This window comes from Herpailurus yagouaroundi, unplaced genomic scaffold (assembly GCF_014898765.1).
Source record: "Herpailurus yagouaroundi ecotype Mexico unplaced genomic scaffold, PumYag 29, whole genome shotgun sequence".
NCBI lineage: Eukaryota > Metazoa > Chordata > Mammalia > Carnivora > Felidae > Herpailurus > Herpailurus yagouaroundi.
Genome location: NW_024412377.1, coordinates 96,926,959 through 96,947,097, shown reverse-complemented (window position 1 = coordinate 96,947,097; position 20,139 = coordinate 96,926,959). Strand labels below are relative to the sequence as shown.

The following is a 20,139-nucleotide window of genomic DNA, read 5'->3' as shown; positions in this document are numbered from 1 at the left end:
ATTTGTGCATGAATGGAATTCTTAGGGGCCAACTCTGGTGACTTAAGTCGGTAACGGTGCATGATCCCAGACAAGAGAGAGATAAATCAGGGTCAGAACCCCTCAATGCGAGCGAGGGGGGTGTGGTGGGGGGGGGTACCGTGCATTGGTAGGTTAGAAACCCGAGCGAGTGGCAACCTCGTTATTTTATTTTACTTGTCTGTTTGCTCACCTATTTGAGAGAACAATCTCGATCCTCTCCTCCACAGGGCAAGTTCCCAGCGAGCCGCGGGACTCAATAAAAAAGCTGGGGGGGGCGTGTTCCCATGCGCAAGGCCCGCGTTGGACGCGCCAAGGCTGGGGAAACCCACCCCGCGCCCAGAACAGGATATAAAGAGCCTGGCTGCGGCGGTGGGGCAGCTCCCGGTTTCGCGCGGGGTAAAGCTCCCTTCGTCTGTCCGCATCCGTGCCTACTATCCACCGGACACCTCGAAAATGGCACCCGTTGGGGGCAAAAAGGCCAAGAAGGTGAGTCTACAGGGGACCCGAGGGCGCTCTCCATCCCAGCGGTGGCTCTGAGGCTCGACCCACCGGCCCCGCTCCCCAGCGTCAGGAAGTGCAGAGGGGTCCCCAGAGCCCGGCTGTGACCAAAAGGTGCTCTCAGAATCCCTCGGGCGGGACCCCAAGGTGCCTCTGAGCTCCCCCCAACATCCCTGCCCATATCCAGAGCGCGCCCTAGATCTACGTGACCCGGGGGGACACCCCCAGAGCTCCAAGACTCCCAACGTTTTCTGAGTCCCGCACCAGAGCACTACCTCAGAGGTGTGGCTCCTAGACCCACAGGCACGACTTTTCTTCCCGACAGCGGCGGGACTAGGGAGCTTCTGGTGGCTTCCGGCTCCCCTGGCCACCCCGCGTCACTGCCCGCGCCGCTGGGCGCGCCCCTCTGTGCCCTGCGTGGGCAGGCGAGGGAGGCGCGCGGCCGCGGCTGCCAGACCGTTTCGTGCCCGCGCCTCGACGGGTGCAGCGGGGCCCCGGGGCCGCCTACCTGCAGCGTTTTGGGGCACGCAGCCTTCCGGGTCCCGCCGCAGCCCCAAGGCTCACGCGTTGGGTGGGCCATGGTAAGTTTGCACCCGCAGTTTGATTTCTGCGATCACAATAAAATGAACCATTCAAGCCTCGGGGAAAAAAATGGGCACAGGGACTGTAAGATATTGAGTAAGGGCTGTTAAAAAGATTGAAAAACCAAAACCCAGCAACTCCACCGCCTGATTGACAAGTCTATCTCTTTCCTAGTTGGGATGAGCGTTCCAGTACAGACTGTCTGCCTTGGGCTAGTTTGGGGAGTGGTGGGGGAGGGGTGGATGGATAGATGGATGGAGGAACAGACGGACTGTGGGACTATGGTTGGGGCTGGAGGGAGGAAGCAATACACTTGACCCTTGGGTGTCAAAGTACCCTGCCCCCGCCTGGCTGACAGAGGGCCCCAGGGACTGACAGACAGATGGGGCCAGGCCAACTATAGGGGCTGTTAGAATAAAACTAGCTTTCACCATATTAAGAATGTGTGCTTAAGTATTCATTTGAGGCTTTACAATAAAATATTTTCACTTAATCCTTCTGTAGATATTTCTTCAAAGATAACATCCTACCACCACATTCTTCAAAACTCTTATTGTGTTCTGAAAGACCCTCACCCCTAGCACATGTATACACATATTTTCATATTTTCATTATATGAGCATTCTGGTTGTTTGCCTTAGAGTCATGAATTTATAAATACATGTACTTTCTGTGAATTCTAAAGAAATCATACTTCTCAAGAATACCATAGCAAAAGTACTAAAAATAGAAAATTGTCTCAAACTCAAGTAACTCCCTTCCTTCGCCCCCCAACCCCCATCTGTAATTTTAGGGCATCCTAGAACGTTTAAATGCTGGAGAAGTTGTGATTGGAGATGGAGGGTTTGTCTTTGCACTGGAGAAGAGGGGCTATGTGAAGGCAGGCCCCTGGACCCCAGAAGCCACAGTGGAACACCCAGAGGCAGGTTGGTGCATATAGCTCTCTTCTAAGTTCTCATAAAAGAATGCGACATCGACCAGTGTAGGAGCATGCCATCAAACACAGACATTCGTGGCACATTGTCCAACATTCATTATTGCCTGCTGGGCACTGTGCTAGGCATGTAAGTACAGAGTCACAGGTTGGATGATCGCAATGGCCCTTCCTGTGGCTGTCACCTGTGTTTGCCTCTTGGTTCCTGCCCCTCGCACTAGGTGAGTGTAGAACCTGGCTCTCTGCTTTCCTCTCTGCCCTTCCCTCCCTCACCACTTGGGGTGACTTCAGTGTCCATGCAGATGATTTGTCCAGAACTCTTCCTGTTAGTGCCTTGATCTCATCTCCAGTTGAATGTTTCCTCCACCCTCCACCTCAGCAATGCACTCCCAGACCTTGCCATCACCCCTAGCTGTCTACTTTGGAAATCTCAATTACGAGGGCCCCAATTTCCAACCTCCACCTTCTTTCTGTCTTTCCTGCCGACTCTAATTCTCCCACTCCTCAGCCTCACCAAGATTCTCAGTCCTTCATCCCTTCCATGTTAGCATTTATTATCTATTCTGTCCCCATGTGTTCATCCCCCCTCCTTACCCACTTTAAGTTCCATGGCACAGCATCACTCACTGTCTGGGAGATAAGCCCTCCTCCATTGTACGTTTGCCAACTAGTTAAATGCATTATATACTAGCCCCATCCTATTTAAGTTCAACTATCTAACCTGCCCTGCACCCATACCCATGTACCTTATTCTCACTTTACTCTTTTGACCACAGATCTCTTACAGGGAGATGCAAAGAGGGGAGGTGAGATGGAACATGAGGGAGATAATGCTGTGTTACAAGGCTTCTGCATCAACCTAAAGCACGGAGGAAGCATTCATTTATTTTTTTTAATGTGTATTTATTTTGAGAGAGAGAGCAGAGGAGGGTCAGAGAGACAGAGAGAGAGACAGAGAGAGAGAGAGAGAGAGAAAAGGAATCCCAAGCAGGCTCCACACTGTCAGCACAGAGCCCAATGCGAGGCTCCATCCTTAGAACCGTGAAATCATGACCTGAGCCAAAATCAAGAGTCAAACACTTAACCAACTGAGCCACTCAGGTGCCCCAAACATTAATCTTTAAAAGAGAGAAATGGGCCACTTCTGCAGTCCCAGAGAGTTCAGGGAGGAATTTGGGTTTTTAAGGTTATGAGTGAATCCACCCAAATGTCTTCACCCCAATCTCAGGGTCCTATGTCTTCCTGATCAGACCCTGACTTTGGCAGTAGAAGCCTTCTGTGGTTGATGATTCAACCTCTCTGACTCTCTGCTCCCTGTATAATTTAGTCCTGGGCCAGATCCTCAGCTTTTCTGCTTGCTATAGCTACAAGAGGTGTTTCTTTATATACCACCCAGGAGATCCTCAGACTTTCAGACGTTGTCTTAAACTGGTGATGAATCACCCTTAACCTTTCATTGCCTTTCTCCAGTATGTTGGTGGTACCCAACAATAGCCATCCGATTCTAAAGTCTTTATAATTACTACTTCCTCTGAACCTCTCAAACATTTGAGATAGTGCACCTGCTAGTACATTCCCTTCTACGGGCATCTCATTCTAGTTCACCACAGGTGAAAGTTTTTAAACAATTGTACCCCTAGAGCATGCTGGGAACTCTGCCACCCATAATGAGCTAGGTACTCGTTACCAGCTGGCCAGAAGTGGAGATTTGTGCTCAGGAGTTTTAATGAGGAGTGCATTTATGAAATAACACTTCTAAGGGAGTGAGGGAAGCAGGAATGGGCAGAGGGAGGAATTACACTATAATGCAGTTGTAACAGAGGCTTTGGCCAATTCCTCAGGAAGCTCTGGAGTTGGACAGGTGCTTCAGAGTACTCCCAAATTGAGACCGGGGAGCTGGATCTTTGTTCTCTCCTTACCAATAGACCAAGCTTTGCATGTGAATTATCAACCCTCTCCTCTTCTAGGAGAGAGCTTAGCCCCTGGGCAAAGAAGCACCCTTTGGCTTAGGGCACTTCCTAGAGAAGGTCTCAGAGGACAGCTATCAGTAGTCAACACTGTGAAAGAAGTGGACTCTTTCAGAGGAAACTGGAGGAAAATTTCTTGTGAATATCATATAGATTGAACAGTTGTCTTCAATGTTTATTAAAGAGCATATTTCAGTGAACTCAGTGATAAGGGATAGAAACTAACAAAGCGTATAAACTGAGAGACAGTACAGCTTTACAATTAAGCATACCGATTTTGGATTCAGGCTAATTGAAACAAATTTTGACAGCCACTAGGCTGTGTGACCTTGGGGAAATCACTTAGCTTCTCTGGGACTCAGATTCCTCTTCTATAAAACTGAGATAATATTGACATCTACTTCAAAGGTTATAAGAATTAAATAAGTTATATATAAAGTCTTTAAAATAGTGCCTGATGCATGTCAAACACTACAAGTATTAACTATTATTAAATTCATTGTTTCTTTCTTGATAATATCTTATATAATATCTAGATAATAACTTCTCTATTTCTGCTAGAGAAGTATAGAAATTTTGTGTTCAAATCACACTCTCCTGAAATAGTATTCAAAGGAAGAGAGCTATAGTCACACTGTTAAACCCAGCAAATATACACAACTTTCATATTTCCAAATAAATGTAGAAATAATGCTGTGTTCTACCCCTGAAGGAAGGAAGAAAGAAAGGAAGGAAGAAGGAAGGGAGGGAGGAATTCAGTAGGCTCGGGAAGCTAAAACAGCAGTAGTCCTCAAATTTTTATTGTACCAGCAGTCAGTTAAAAATTATAGGTTCCCAGCCTCCACTTAGACATTTGGATCTATTAGGTCTGTGAGTGGATCCAACAACCTGCATATTTATAATTGTCCCCAGGTGATAGCAAGGTGAACCATGCTTTGGGAAGCATTGCCATTAAAGGGTTTTAAGGAACACAATGGAATAATTAAGATACAAGAATAAGGTTTTAAAATATATCTATGGTCTGTTTCTTTTTTTTTTTTTTTTAATGTTTATTTATTTTTAAGAGAGAGAGAGAGAGACAGAGTGCGAGCAGGGGCAGGGCAGAGAGAGAGGGAGACACAGAATCTGAAGCAGGCACACTCTGAGCTGTCAGCAGGGCTCGAACCCACCAACCATGAGATCATGACCTGAGCTGAAGAAGTCAGACGCTTAAACGAGTGAACCACCCAGGCACCCCTCTATGGTTTGTTTCTTAAGGTCAGCTTGCTGGGTTAAACTCAATGAAATATTTCTTGAGCCAAGCTGATATTAATGATAAGCTACCTTTGTGCAAACTCTGCCATGTAAATAAAATAAGGCTTTTATTTAAACCACAAGCTTTGAGGGGCGCCTAGATGGCTCAGTTGGTTAAATGTCGACTTTGGCTCAGGTCATGATCTTACGGTTTGTGAGTTTGAGCTGCATGTCCGGCTCTGTGCTGACAGCTCAGAGCCTGGAGCCTGCTTCGGATTCTGTGTCTCCCTCTCTCTCTTCCCCTTCCCTGCTCACATTCTGTCTCTCTCAAAAATAAATAAACATTAAAAAAATTTTTTTAAACCACAAGCTTCAATTTTATAAGTCACATTTTTTTTTAAGTTATGCATTAGAGGAGTTCGAGAGAAACTGTTCTGATATTGATTTTACTTTTATTAGTGCAGAAACAACATGTTTATCACTTGGCCTCGTTTCTTGAGTTTTTTTGTCTTATTTTAAGTGGACTAATTCTCCTACTAAAGTCTATGCCAAAAATTGTGGTTCTTGTACCCAGTGGAATTAGCAAAGAATTCAGCAAAGAATTAAGGTTTGCTGGATCTGGAGTGGTGTAGGGAATCTGAATCCGTATTAATTGCCCCCATGTGAGTCTAAGTGGGGGTACGCTTTTGAGAAGCTCTGCAGCTTTAAGAAGCATAGAAGAATATCAAATTGATTAAGAGCAAGGAGTTGGGTCACTGCCTTCTGGCAAAATCTAACAAAAGGGTATAAAACACAGTGTAAAATATACATATACACAATTTGCCCGCTATTCCAGGGTTTTTTTTTTTAATTATTAAAAAAAAATTTTTTTTGTAATGTTTATTTTTGACAGAGACAGAGACAGAGACAGAATGCGAGTGGGTTAGGGGCAGAGAGAGAGGGAGACACAGAATCCGAAGCAGGCTCCAGGCTCCGAGCCTGGACAGAGCCTGCACAGAGCCTGACGCGCGGCTTGAACTCACAAGCTGTGAGATCATGACCTGAGCCGAAGTTGGACGCTCAACCGACTGAGCCACCCAGGCGCCCCTAGATAGGGTTTTTAAACAGAGTTTCTAAAAATCCACCCAAGGACCCCCTGGGTAGATTTCCCAATTATAAGCCATCTCATCCTAGTGTATGGGAAACCCCATCTATAGGCCCTTCACCCTGCTCCAACCACAGCAGCTCTGTGTTTGATTAATAAACGGGGACTGTGTATGAAGTGTTGTTAATTGGTGCCTTTTGCTAATTAAAACAATTTTTAGTGGCGCCTGGGTGGCTAAGTCGCTTAAGTCTCCAACTCTTGGTTTCAGTTCAGGTCGTGATCTCACAGTTGGTGGGTTCAATCTGCACATGGAGCCCTGCCCGTCCGGCTCCACGCTGACAGCACGGAGCCTGCTTGGGATTCTCTCGCTCTCAGAATAAATAAACTTCAAAAAACAAAAAAGAAAAACAAAACAAGTTTGAAGTTTCCTCATTTAGGCAAGCTTCTAAGTTCCCACTCAGGACTAGAGTTTCCAGGCTTAGAAACCCATTTTCTGAAATTCAAAAGCTTTTTTGCTTCACTTTCTTGCTCACTGAAAAACAAAACTGAGCTTCCTATGTTCTCTGCCCTCTACTAGGTAGCTAGGATGCAAAGACACCAGACTCCTCTTCCATAAAGGGCTAAGGGCTCCAGTGTCCTAATAATTTCCTAGCCTCTAATGTAGTCCCTCCCAGACCTTTTGACTTTTAACCTTCTTACTTTTAAAGGCCTCTGAAATGTCAAAATAGATTTCAGGGGCTGACACAGGATTGCTGACTTCTTACTTTGCCCAGTTGATTCTCCTGACAAAAACGAACACCTGTGAAGTCTCACTATCATTTTATAAAAACAGCATTTTGGGGCACCTGGATGGCTCAGTCAATTGAGCATCCAACTCTTGATTTTGGCTCAGGTCACGATCCCTGGGCCATGGGATTGAGCCCCACATTGGGGCTCCATGCTGAGTGTGGAGCCTGCTTAAGATTCTCTCTGCCCCTCTCCCTGGCTCACACTCTCTCTAAGATAAACAAATAGGATTGCCTGGGTGGGTGTCAGTTGAGTGTCCAACTTTGGCTCAGGTCATGATCTTGTGGTTCATGGTTCTTGAGTTCGGGTACCACATCCGGCTTACTGCTGTCACTGGAGCCCGCTTCAGACCCTCCACCATCTCCCTTCTGTCTGCCCTCACCCCCCTGTGCACTCTCTATCTCAAAAATAAAATATCAGCTTAATAAAGAAATAAATAAATAAATAAATAAATAAATAAATAAATAAATAAAATAGAGCATTTTCCCAGTCCTAGTCTTTATTTCCCAAAATAAAGTAGAGCATTTTGGTGGTTTTCAACAAAACTGCAGATAAGAATCAGTTGGAGAAACACACACACAAAATCTATGCCCTGCCCCCACACCAATTAAATTAGAATATTTGCGAATTTGGCCCTAGCATCCATTGTTTTTAAAAAGCTTGCAGAGTGTCTAATGGGGAACCAGAATTTAGGACTACTATTTAAAGCAAAGGTAGTTCCTTAAAATGAGTTTATTTGATCAAATGGGGGGGGGGAGCCCCATATTTTCTTTAGCCTGTAAAAACTATTCATCCACAGACCTATGCTTGGGAACCTTGCTCCAATTCTTAGTCCACCCTACTACCAAAATTATCTTTCAAAAACAATGAACTAATAACATCACTCAATTGCTTACAAACTGCTGGTGTTTCCCCGAACCTGTGGTCTGCAGCCCAGACTCCTTAGGATGATGTTCTAGGCCCTTGGTACTCTGTCAGCCAGCCCACCTCTCCACCTGCCTCTCCTACTACTTCTCTTATACATCCTCAACTCCAGCTTCTCAGACTACGTGCTGCACCCCCAAATGCCAAGCCTAGTCCTGCCTCCTTTTTGTTCAAGCCCTTACCTCTGTAGGGAATGCCTTTCCCCACCTTCTCCGCCCAGCAAAAATGTTCAAATGATGATTCCTCCCTTGTGGGATCTCCCTCTTCCCTTCACCCCATGTGCATGGTAGAAATAATCTCTTCTTCTTAACGAGAGACCCCAGAGCTACCTCTCATTAGCCCCCAGCATGCACCAATGCCCAGCAACCAGGAATGTGAGCAGATGTTTTCACATCTGTTTATGTGATAGCCTTTTGAGAACATCACGGGTGATAAACTGATAGTAATTAATACCTCTCCTCATTTAATCTCCCAGTTCGCCAGCTTCATCGAGAGTTCCTCAGAGCTGGATCCAATGTCATGCAAACCTTCACCTTTTATGCAAGTGAAGACAAGCTGGAGAACAGGGGAAACTATGTTGCAGAGAAAATATCCGTGAGTAAAACCATACATGGCATTCTTAAAGGGCCTAGTAGACACATGTGTCATCACAGAAGTTCTTGTAGAGAAAAATGTTGCGCCGCTTCAGGGTTTTTAGATATGAGATATGTGTGAACAACTCTTCTAGGTTTTAGCTGGAATCCTCAAAATTGACAGAAAAGCATTTAATGAAGCAGGTCAAAGAAGGGGGTGGTTAATGATGAGCGATTCTCTCAGTCTCCTAAGTTGCTGAGAGGGTAACCTAACCAATTCTTACACCCTTAAAGGTTTTTAATGTGGCACAGTGTAGGGGAAGGGTCAAAGGCACAAGGGGGCAGTGACCCTGGAATCTTCCTGGCTCAGCTATAATCAACCTTGTTGTGTTGGGCAAACCATTCAACTATGCCATCAAAGCGACAACTTCTTGATCCCTAAAATGAAAAAGAAGTTCCAACATTCCATGAGTCTGTGTGACTTACAGCACCGGGGTTCAGTGAAGACAAGTGTTAATTTTTAATGCCTACGTAATTAGAAAATACCTTGTGATTATCTGTTAATTAAGAAAATACATAATGACAAAAAGTCATGAATTCTGTCATCATTTTAATGATGGCATCATCAACATCGTCATCACCACTATTTGCTAGGTATTTCTCTAAGTGCAGCTTAGGCATTAGAAGATACCAGGTCCTTTTATTTAAGATTTTTACCCTCTCCCAGATCATTGGTATGTAATATCCTATATGCTATCATTGGATTTATTGTTTTCATTACTACTATTGGTGTTGTTACTGCAAATTGCTCAACTTGGTAATATGAACTATTCTGTCCCTGTTATTTTCTAGAATAAAATCTCTATTGTAACATACAACTGAGATGTGGATATTTGAATAATAATTTGGTTTTAACTTCACATGAAAATGTTGATATATCATATAATCATCCATTTTAGGGGCAGAAAGTCAATGAAGCTGCTTGTGACATTGCCCGGCAAGTGGCTGATGAGGGAGACGCTTTGGTGGCAGGAGGTGTGAGCCAGACGCCTTCGTACCTTAGTTGCAAGAGTGAAGCTGAAGTTAAGAAAGTATTTCAGCAACAGTTAGAGGTCTTTTTGAAGAAGAACGTGGATTTCTTGATTGCAGAGGTAAACGAAGATATCACCAAAGATGAGACATAGACGTAGTACATTTTCTCTACCTTTTGCTTTCATGGGGAGCAGGTGAGATTAGGTGCCAATCATGGCTAGCAATATTCAGTATTAAAATCTTTTTTCCAATTTAAGCTTTCTAGTGAATTTGATTCACTTAATCTAATAAAGTGTTCTTCAAACCTTTTGACTGCAATTCACAGTCATCAACCGTCTGTGGCATTTAAAAAATGCTAATGGGTCACACTCAAAATGTGAAGACGATTCAACTAGTGATAATTATTAAGCAGTAGAATACGTTTTCTAACTGGGGAGAAACAAGATTAAAAGTACGTCAACCTGGGGGCGCCTGGGTGGCGCAGTCGGTTAAGCGTCCGACTTCAACCAGGTCACGATCTCGCGGTCCGGGAGTTTGAGCCCCACGTCGGGCTCTGGGCTGATGGCTCGGAGCCTGGAGCCTGTTTCCGATTCTGTGTCTCCCTCTCTCTCTGCCCCTTGCCCGTTCATGCTCTGTCTCTCTCTGTCCCAAAAATAAATAAACGTTGAAAAAAAAATTAAAAAAAAAAAAAAAGTACGTCAACCTGATCTTATTTCAGTATTTTGAACATGTGGAAGAGGCTGTGTGGGCAGTCGAAGCCTTGAAAGCATCCGGGAAACCTGTGGCAGCTACCATGTGCATCGGCCCAGAGGGAGATTTGCATGGCGTCAGCCCCGGCGAGTGTGCAGTGCGCCTTGTTAAAGCAGGTGATGACGCGTTTTGACCAGTTTGCAATTAGTGAGTCTTTTAAAATTACGTAAGGGACACCTGGGTGGCTCAGTTGGTTATGAGTTCTACTTCCTATGAGTTCTACTTCCGCTCAGGTCATGATCTCACTGTGCGGTTCCTGGGTTGGAGCCCGCATGAGCCTCTGGGCTTTGAGCCCGCAAAGCCTGCTTCGGATCCCCCGCCTCCCTCTCTCCCTGACCCTCCCCCAAACTGGCTTTCGCACGCACATTCTTTCTTGCTCTCAAAAAATAAAATAAACAAATAATAAAATTACATACAAATGTAGGTCCACCTGTTAGTCCTATATACTACTTTTGCTTAAAGGAAAACTAAAAATTTGCTCTTCTAGGAGTATTGATAATAATATTGAGTCCAAAAGAGAAAAAAGTAAAGTAAAAAGTACACACACCAGCCTTTTCAAAGGGGCCACTAGACCTACACTGTAGGTTTAATACCTAGAAATGAGAAGAATTTCAGTAAATCAAAAGCATTAGAAAAACATGTTTTATTTTAAACCTAAATTGAGGCCTTTAAACATATACAAAAAGCAAAGCATGTCAGACTTAAAAGTTCAGTTGTTTTCTTTGCCAGAGTTTTTCCATTTTCATAAATTACTGATATGCTTCGCTTTTTGTAATCGGTATAATGAACTTAAAATAATTTGGTATGAAATACTGACTAACTTATCTTTTTCAATAATTTCCATTCCTAACATTGGGTTTCATTTCAATTAGGGAAAACTCACAAAATGTTTTCAAAGCTGCCTCACTTTATTATTTTTTTTAATGTTTATCTTTGAAAGAGAGAGAGAGAAGGCAGGCGACCTGGGGAGGGGCAGAGAGAATCCAAAGCAGGCTCTAGGCTCTGAGCTGTCAGCACAGGGCCCGATGTGGGGCTTGAAGCCACGAACCGCCAGACCATGACCCAGGCCGAAGTCGGACACCCAACCCACTGAGCTACCCATGAGCCCCTCAAAGCTGCCTCATTTTAAATGCAAGGCATAGCTCAGGGTCAGTGGAAGAGTCCAACTCACTCTGAGGAACAGAGACACTATGTTTGGCCATGTTTCATTTCTGATTTTTATCCAACTCCTGATATTTCATAAAAGTCACTTCATACTTGTCATTAACAATAACATTTAGATTTAGGAATGAGGCTATATAATCCTAAATTTTGGGGGGGAAATGTAACAATGGGGGGGAGGAGAAGCATGTTAACTTGTTTCAAAAAGATCAGAAGAGGCTTTCATGACCCCTATTGTTAATTGGCAGAGATTCGTGGCCTGCGTCTAATTCTTCCCCCACCATTCCATTCAAGGTAGGTGGCCACGGAGCTTGACATCACTGTGCCACTTATCTCGTTTGTGTATCGCTTTAATGTCTGACTTACTAGACTGTAAGGTCAAAGAAGGCAGAGACTGTGTCTGTCTGGCTCAGCACTGAGTGCCCTGTGCCTAGGACAGCACCTGGCACAAAATAGGTCCTTAATTAATATCAGCCTAATAACTCCAGTCCATCTTCCAATGTTAGCTCAAATTCTACCTCCACATCCCCATACATCACCACACATACCCCAAGTAAACACTCCCTCCTCTCAGCAACTAGAACACTTTCTACTTACACCACTCATTTGGAATATCCTCAGTCAGCATCTTCTAATCTGTGAGAACATTATTAGGGTTCTGTAGTGAAATATATTTAGAAAGTGCTGTGTTAAACCAAGTCACACAGGTCCCTTCACTACAGAATTTCTCAGAGCCTTAGTGCTCACTTAGGCGGTGCATATACTAAAATTGGAAAAATACACAGAATTTCTCAAAGCCTTTGATATGTTTGTGTATAGCAGCAGTCTCCAAGAAGGGGATATAGTAAACAGCTACTTCCTCACAAGTGATCATAGAGCTTTGTTTTCAGGGAGCAAACCTAAGGAAGCCCTTTGTGTCAAACCTTATGAAACCCTTGGTGTCAGGAACCATGTCCTATATTTATATTTCTCTATAATCCCTTAAAAGGACCCTTATACCTAATAGATATCCAAGAGGTAACCAACATAGGATTAATACATTAGTGTAATGAAGTCAAACAAGGAAAGAGAAACTCTGGCAGCAGAACATCCAAAAAAAGAAGAAGAAGAAAAAGAAGAAGAGGAGGGGGAGGAGGAGGGAAGAGGAGGGAGGAGGAGGAGGAGGAGGAGAAAGAGGAGAAGGAGAAGGAAAAGAAGCAGCAGAAAGAAAGAAAGAAAGAAAGAAAGAAAGAAAGAAAGAAAGAAAAAGAAAAGAAAGTAAAGGTAGTCAAGATCCAAGTGAAGATATTAAGTAAGCTGTTGAATATTTAAGTCTGGGACCCAAAGGAGAGGTCACGGTTAGAGAGCGAAATTTGGAGAGTTCTGGATATAGATCATACTGAAAGCCCTGGGACTGGAAAGGAAATGTAGGAGAAGAAAAGATGGCCCACTGGGATCCTAGGACATTGCAAGATTGAAAGGTTTGACCTTGAGGGGGTCGGCACCTAACGCCCAAAGAAAGCAACCAGTGAGGTAGGAGCACCACTGAGAGAGGGGATGGCCCACCAGGATGATGCTGCCTGGACACTGCATCAGATGAGAACAGAGGGACAACAAATGGATTTGGTAAGATCAAGGTCACTGGTGCTCTTGGACAAAAAACTGATTCAGAGAAATAACAGGAGGGAGGATTGGAACAAGAATGAAGGAGCAAACTACAGACCCAGCCCAGTGAAAACCGCTGAGATGCTTGCCCCTGAACACTGGATGCCGTGGCTTGTGGCATCAGCTTAGCTGCTCCCAGAATCTGGATTAGTGATATTTTTTAATTGGCCTGATGAAAGGGAACACTGATCCTCAAGTGAGTGGTATGGTAACCACGAGCTGGGGGTGTTAAAAAATTATTGTGTCAAGATTGAAAAGTTGATTTCTAAAATTTGTAGTTAAAAAAAACAACAACCTTTAGTAATGATTTTTTGGAAAAAAGATGGACAGCCAAGTGTACATAAATGACACTTCGGTTGTAACAGATTCTTCACAACACTTTTCCCAGAAAGCCCTTGCTGCCTGTTAGTAATCATTCCCACGCAGAGGTAAGCTAGGTTCGCAAGGAAGCAAGAATCAAAGGCTGTACTTGTAATTCACTGTTTCAAATAAAAGCTCCTTGATTAAGAGACGAGAGTTGGGGCCACCGCTTATCTGATGAATCCCTAAAGCTCAGTTGTTCTTCCCACTTGCAGGAGCTTCCATCGTTGGTGTGAACTGCCATTTTGACCCCACAATTAGTTTACAAACAGTGAAGCTCATGAAAGAAGGCTTGGAGGCTGCCCGACTGAAAGCCCACCTGATGAGTCAGCCCTTGGCCTACCACACTCCTGACTGCAACAAGCAGGGATTTATTGATCTACCAGAATTCCCCTTTGGTAAGACAGACATTTTATAAATGATCTCAATGTCTTGATGTTTGACAAATTCCAAATCTACAGCCATAGAGCTTTGTCACAGCACAAAGAAATGGCAGCATATCTCATCTCTTGCCCTCAGTGTCTCTCCCTGCAGCCAAAAGCCCTTTGATATTTGACCACAGTAGAAGGAAAAGATGGAACCGACAAGCAAAAAAGATCTCTGAACCTTTTAGCCGTAGGCTGGTAAAAAGGATGCCCTTCCGGGTGTGATCAGCAAAGACTTTGGTTCTGGTTCCAGCTCTGTCGCCGAGTTATGTAACCTTAGCAAAACCGCTTAGTTCTAAACCTTAATTTTCTCATCAGAAGAATTAAAAGGATAGACCGGTTTATGTCCAAGTTACTTTTCCCCTGTTCTTGAGGGCAAGGAGAAGATACCATCACTAGGTTACTGTATAACAACTTTGAATGAAGAGGCTGAGCAGATGCAGGGAGGGAATACTTGGCAGTCTAGGAAAAGGGGTCAAGCATGTGTGGGAAGTCGGGTGTGTCCACCTGAAAATCCAGCCAGAGAGATCACCAGGGCCAGAGTTTGGCCAGCTTCTACTCCATTCTAAGGTCCTTAGATACTATATTTTATAGGGACCCTCAGAGAAGTAAGGTATTATAACATAATCCATCTAGAAGAACCATGGATAAAGAATGGCAAAGCGTCTGTGTTATTGGCATAGAACAAATTATCGCAAAATTTAGTGCCTTTAAACAACAAATAGTTATTATATCTCAGAGTTTCTGTGGGTCATGAATTTGGGAGCAGCCTAGCTGGATAGTTTTTGCTCAGCATCCCTTATGAGGCTGCAGTCCAGATACTGGTCAGGTTTGTAGTCCTCTGAAGACCTGATGAGAGCTAGGGAATCTACTTCCAAGCTCCCTTTGTTGGCTGTTGGGAATAGGTGTTAGTGTCTTGCTGTTCTATTAAACAGAACTAGAGGCCTCAGTTCCTTAAATTATTGGCCTTTCCACTGTGATGCTTGAGTGTTCTCACAACATGCAGTTGTTCAAAGAGAACAAGAGAGATTGAGGCAGAAACCGTAATGCCTTGTATAACCTAACCTCAGAAGTCACCAACCATGCCTTCTGACCTATTCTATTGGTCTCTCAGACCAACCTGATATGAGAGGGGACTACACAGGGTAAAAACATAAGAGGGCAGGAATCATTGGGAACCATCTTGAAGGTTGGCTATCACAGCATTTAAAAATGGGCATGTAAACGCCAATTAGCTAATAATTTAAAAAAATAAAGAAGCGAATGTTAACAACTTACTTAATTCAGTTCTTGAAAATTACATACTTATTATAGCTGTTTATTTTGAATATTTTTTTAAAAAAAGAATTCACTCCATTACTACAGGACTGGAGCCCAGAGTTGCAACAAGATGGGACATTCAGAAATATGCCAGAGAAGCCTACAAGCTGGGGGTCAGATACATTGGCGGGTGCTGTGGATTTGAGCCCTACCATATCCGGGCGATTGCAGAAGAGCTGGCCCCAGAGAGGGGATTTTTGCCTCCAGCTTCAGAAAAGCATGGCAGCTGGGGAAGTGGTTTGGATATGCACACCAAACCATGGATTAGAGCCAGGTAAGAACCTTTAAACTGTATTTGCCAAACCAAACTCATTTGGATTATGAGTATGTCCAAGTGAGGTCACAACAAAGAGTATAGATAATTTGCTGCATGATGATAAATAATGTTATCCTCCTTCAATTCTTTCATAGACATGTTTATAAAATAGCCTATGTAGTGATCTCTGGCTTTAGAATATAAATAATATAAATTGCAATGAAGTGTGATTTCATGTTCTGGGCTAGAACCATGTGGTAGACACTGAACAACATTTAACCGATTGGTTGTTAAGATTTAAGTATAAGTTAGGACACCTGGGTGACTCAGTCCATTGGACATCTGACTCTTGGTTTTAGCTCATCTCATGGTTTGTGAGTTCAAGCCCTGTGCTGAGCCTCGCATTAAGCCCCACGTAGGGCTCCATGCTAAAAGCATGGAGTCTGCTTGGGATCCTCCTCTGCCTCTCTCTCTGCCCTTCCCCTGCTCACTCATGCTCTCTCTCTCTCTCTCTCTCTCAAAATAAATAAACGTAAAAAGTGTTTTAGTAAAAAGATTTAAGTATAAATTAAATGTAAAAAATATTAATTAAGTGCTTGTTCTGTGCCAACCACAATCTTGGAGCTGGGAATACAGTGGAGAATAAAATAGGTCTTTGGCCTCAGAGCTTACACCCCAGTGGGGGAGATGAACACTAAACAAATATTTTACATTGGGCAATGGGCAAGGCACTGGGAAAATACACATGAAAAGCTGGCTAGAGAATCTCAGTCTACTGGGGAAAATGGGTAAGAGAGCCAATGTATTAATACTGCAGTAACTGCTTTGGTAGAGGCACAGATTTAGAAAGTGACAAGAGAAAGGAATGGCCATTTCTGCCAAATAGAAAGATATTTTAGAGGAAGGGATTTTGGGGCGCTGTATTTTGAAGGGCTAAGTAGCCACGAGATAAAGAAGAGGGTGGGGGACGAGTACCAAGCAGAGGGGCAGTTCCACTCCATTCAGCTGATATTGACTATATACAACTATGTCAAGACACGGGTGTGGACACTGAAGTAGCAAGAACAAGGCACAAGCCTGTCCCCAAGGAGTTAACAGACTAGTAGGTAGAGAGACAAACAGGCGAGTTCAAGTTGGCTTAGCAAGTTCAAGTTGGCTTACCAAGTTCAAGTATGAAGATATGCACAGGTGCTATGGGGTCTGAGCTAATGGCCCAGGAGGGCAAAAGGCAGAGGAGGGTGAATGAAGAATTTCTTTTTTATTTTTTAAATGTCTATTGATTTATTTTGAGAGAGAAGACAAACAGGGTAGGGAGGTAGTGAAGGAGGGCAGGGGTCGGGGGGTGGGGGGAGAGAGAGAGGGGGAGGGAGGGAGAGGGAGAGAGAGAGAGAGAGAGAGAGAGGAAAGAGAGGATCCCAAGCAGGCTCCATGCCAGAGGGTGGAGCCCCACACGGGGCTTGATCTCACAGTTGTGAGATCATGACCTGAGCAGAAATCAAGAGTAGGACGCTTAACCAACTGAGCCACCCAGGCACCCCATTTGTATGCATATATTTAAAAAAATAATTTCAAAGTAATTTTAGCCTATAGAGCCTTAAAAAAATTGTAGTTCAGATTAATAAATGTGTTTTAATGGACATACTCTCAAGAGTCCAAAGACTGCTCTGTGGAGGTATATTCTAGCTCAGTGACATAGATACAGATGCTCAGGAAGGAGTCTAATGTGTGTTTGTTCACCCAGGGCCAGGAAGGAATACTGGGAGAATCTTCGGATAGCCTCGGGCAGGCCATACAACCCTTCAATGTCAAAGCCTGATGCCTGGGGGGTGACCAAAGGAACAGCTGAGCTGATGCAGCAGAAAGAAGCCACCAGTGAGCAGCAGCTCAGAGAGCTCTTTGAAAAACAGAAATTCAAATCTGCACAGTAACCTCAGTGGAAACCATCTTTAGTGACTTTTATGTTTGGGCCACAGTTCCCCCAAATCAGGAAAAGATGGTTTAAAAGCAATGCTTATGTTAATGCTAGACTACACATAAAACTGGTAGGAGCTGAACAACACAGAACTATAAATAGCACTTGACAATTTTAAAAGTATCGTTTAGAAATTTACTTGCAAGCAAAATAAATAAGAAGTACATCTTAAACAGTTTCCCTTATACCATGTATAGGGTATTAGGGCAATCACTGTGGCCAAGGAAAAGTTATTCAGATATTCATTCCTATTTCAAGAAGTTTGCATTCTAGTAAGGAGAATGAGACAGGAGCTGTCATGACAGATAAAGTGCTATAGGGAAGTGACTTCCAAGTCCTTTTGAACATGACCCTTAGTAAGAAACAAAAGTTTTCGAATAACCCAGTAAAGCACATACTATACAACCAATGAAATAAAATGTGAGATCCATTTTGGCATTTTCTATTCTATTCCTTTCCATCCTATCTCACTGATAAAACATGCTAGTTGCGACACTACAAATTGATTTTATGACCCATTAGTGGGTTTTGACCCACGGTTTGAAAAACAACTGTTACGGAACACTTGAGATATGGGGACTTTGCTAGTTCTTTAAGTTTGTTCTTAGCAAATCACTCATGTGGGACCTGATCAATAAGTATCAAAAGACCAGAATCCTGCTCTCAGAGTTCCAGAGTTGTTCTCTCTCTTTCCTGACCCATTTCTACTGCTAAAAAATGTATAGACCAATGGGGAGGGGAAAGGAGGCATCAGTATCTAGATTTTCTCCATCGTGCTCAAAAATGGATCCACCTAAATGCCTTTAGTCAGTAAGGCTGAGGAACAGTGAGCTTGTATTACATCGGTTGCTTTAAAAAAAGTATAATAGGGGCACCTGGGTGGTTCAGTCAGTTGAGCATCTGACTTCAGCTCAAGTCATGATCTCACGGTTCGTGGGTTCAAGCCCCTCAACCGGCTGTGTGCTGACAGCTCAGAGCCTGGAGCCTGCTTCAGATTCTGTGTCTCCCTCTCTCTCTGTCCCTCCCTTGCTGGTGCTCTGTCTCTCTCTCTCTCTCTCCCAAAAATAAATGAATATTAAAAAAAATTTTTGTAAGTATAATAAAGAAAAAAATAGGGATTCTCCAAACTCTTATTGAAGTTGCCTAGATTGAGAACTATGATATTTTTACATGATAACATCTACTCTCCCATGAGACCTCCCGCCTGAAGATGCAAGACATTAGCATAAATATGGCTATTCTCAATGTATGAAAAGTTCATGCTGCTTTCTACACATTCTTGGGTTAGGTGTTTTGAAATGTAATTTCTTCAGCTATTAAAAAAGAAGAGCAGTGAGACTACCTTGATTCTTATTTTCATTCTCTAATTTGCTTAAGTTTTACATGAAATTTCTATACATCAGTTTATTCATCTATTTTAAAAAAATAACAACCTTCCTACTTCACAAGTATTTGAGTTTTAAAGGAGAAGGCAGCAGTATTTAAGGGGAAAGAAATTTCCGGAATTTTCTTGCTAAGATAATTAGTAATCCATCCTTATCTTCCAGTGCATAGAAATAAAGCCAAAGGAATATGGCTTTCAGAGGCTGCATGTGGTTGAGGTGAAATAAAAGGAGAATGAATGTCATTTAAAAAAAAAAAAAGTTGCTATCTACCATTTCTCACAAATCAGGTTCGGTATCTCATACTTCATTCATAGATGATAGAAACTTCTATTCAACTTACTGTTCTATTATACTATAAGATAGATGACCCTTTAGTACTCTTTTCAGAACTTTATTGCCACACAAAACATTATAATCTCTAATCATTCTTATATCCTTTGATTTAAAAAATATTTTCCTCAAAAGGAACTATACTGGTTGTGCTTGAATAGAACTATATGCCAACACTGCCTCCTAGCGGCATATTTCCTATACTGAAAAATTTTTTTTGAAATTCAACCCCTGCACCAAGTGTATTAGTTTTATTTCCTAAAATCTTGCTCCTTAAAAGGAAGGCTTGTTTCATACCTAGGAGTTTCTTCAAGTTAAATTTAAAGACATTTCTCACTGGTAAAGGTATTTTTATGGAATCAGCCAGAGGGACCCTAAAGATCAGGAGTCCAAACTCTCCCTTTTAAGGATAAGATACCTAAGTTAGGATGCCAAGTCAGAAAGGACTTCTTGCTAGTCCCAGACTGCTGAGAAAGACAGTTTTAGCTTGGATCGGTGGTCGGAGGAGGGTGGAACCAGGACATACAGCTCACAAAATTAGGCAGTCCATCCTCTAACCCAGAAATAAAGATCCTTGCATTACTCACAGTCAATGTAAACTCACTGAATATATGGTTTGCAGTTTATGGCCCTACACTTCTTTACACTGCAGCAAAGTGACTTTGGGTAAGGAAGCCCTGGGAAAAGGGACCCGTAATGGAGACAGAAATGGACGGGAAAGAATCAAAAGCTTCGGTTTCCAACTTCTCCAGAGGGGGGCAGCAGGTCACCAGCAGGGAAGGCCTGAGGAGCCCTAGTTTGCTTTGAAGTGAAGTTATTGCATCAGAATAAAGGAGCACGACATGGCAGAGGTATCTTGAGCCCTGTTTTTTGTTTTGGTCAGTTTTTTCCTAAGATGCATGG

The 20,139-nt window shown here is 43.2% G+C and overlaps 1 protein-coding gene across 2 annotated transcripts; it reads left to right on the top strand.

Annotated features, from left to right (window-relative positions):
• The first annotated feature begins 324 nt into the window (after positions 1-324).
• On the top strand, positions 325-17,952 carry LOC121014017 (betaine--homocysteine S-methyltransferase 1). Of its 2 annotated transcripts, none has more exons than XM_040449980.1 (8): positions 325-507; positions 1,895-2,027; positions 8,505-8,623; positions 9,561-9,752; positions 10,352-10,499; positions 13,764-13,946; positions 15,339-15,567; positions 17,291-17,952. In XM_040449980.1, exons 1-8 carry the CDS (start codon positions 475-477, stop codon positions 17,475-17,477), a joined length of 1,224 nt encoding a protein of 407 aa, XP_040305914.1. In that variant the 5' UTR covers positions 325-474; the 3' UTR covers positions 17,478-17,952. The 2 variants fall into 2 exon arrangements, with proteins under 2 accessions (XP_040305914.1, XP_040305924.1); XM_040449990.1 differs by lacking the exon at positions 325-507 and adding an exon at positions 735-1,100.
• The last annotated feature ends 2,187 nt before the right edge of the window (positions 17,953-20,139 follow it).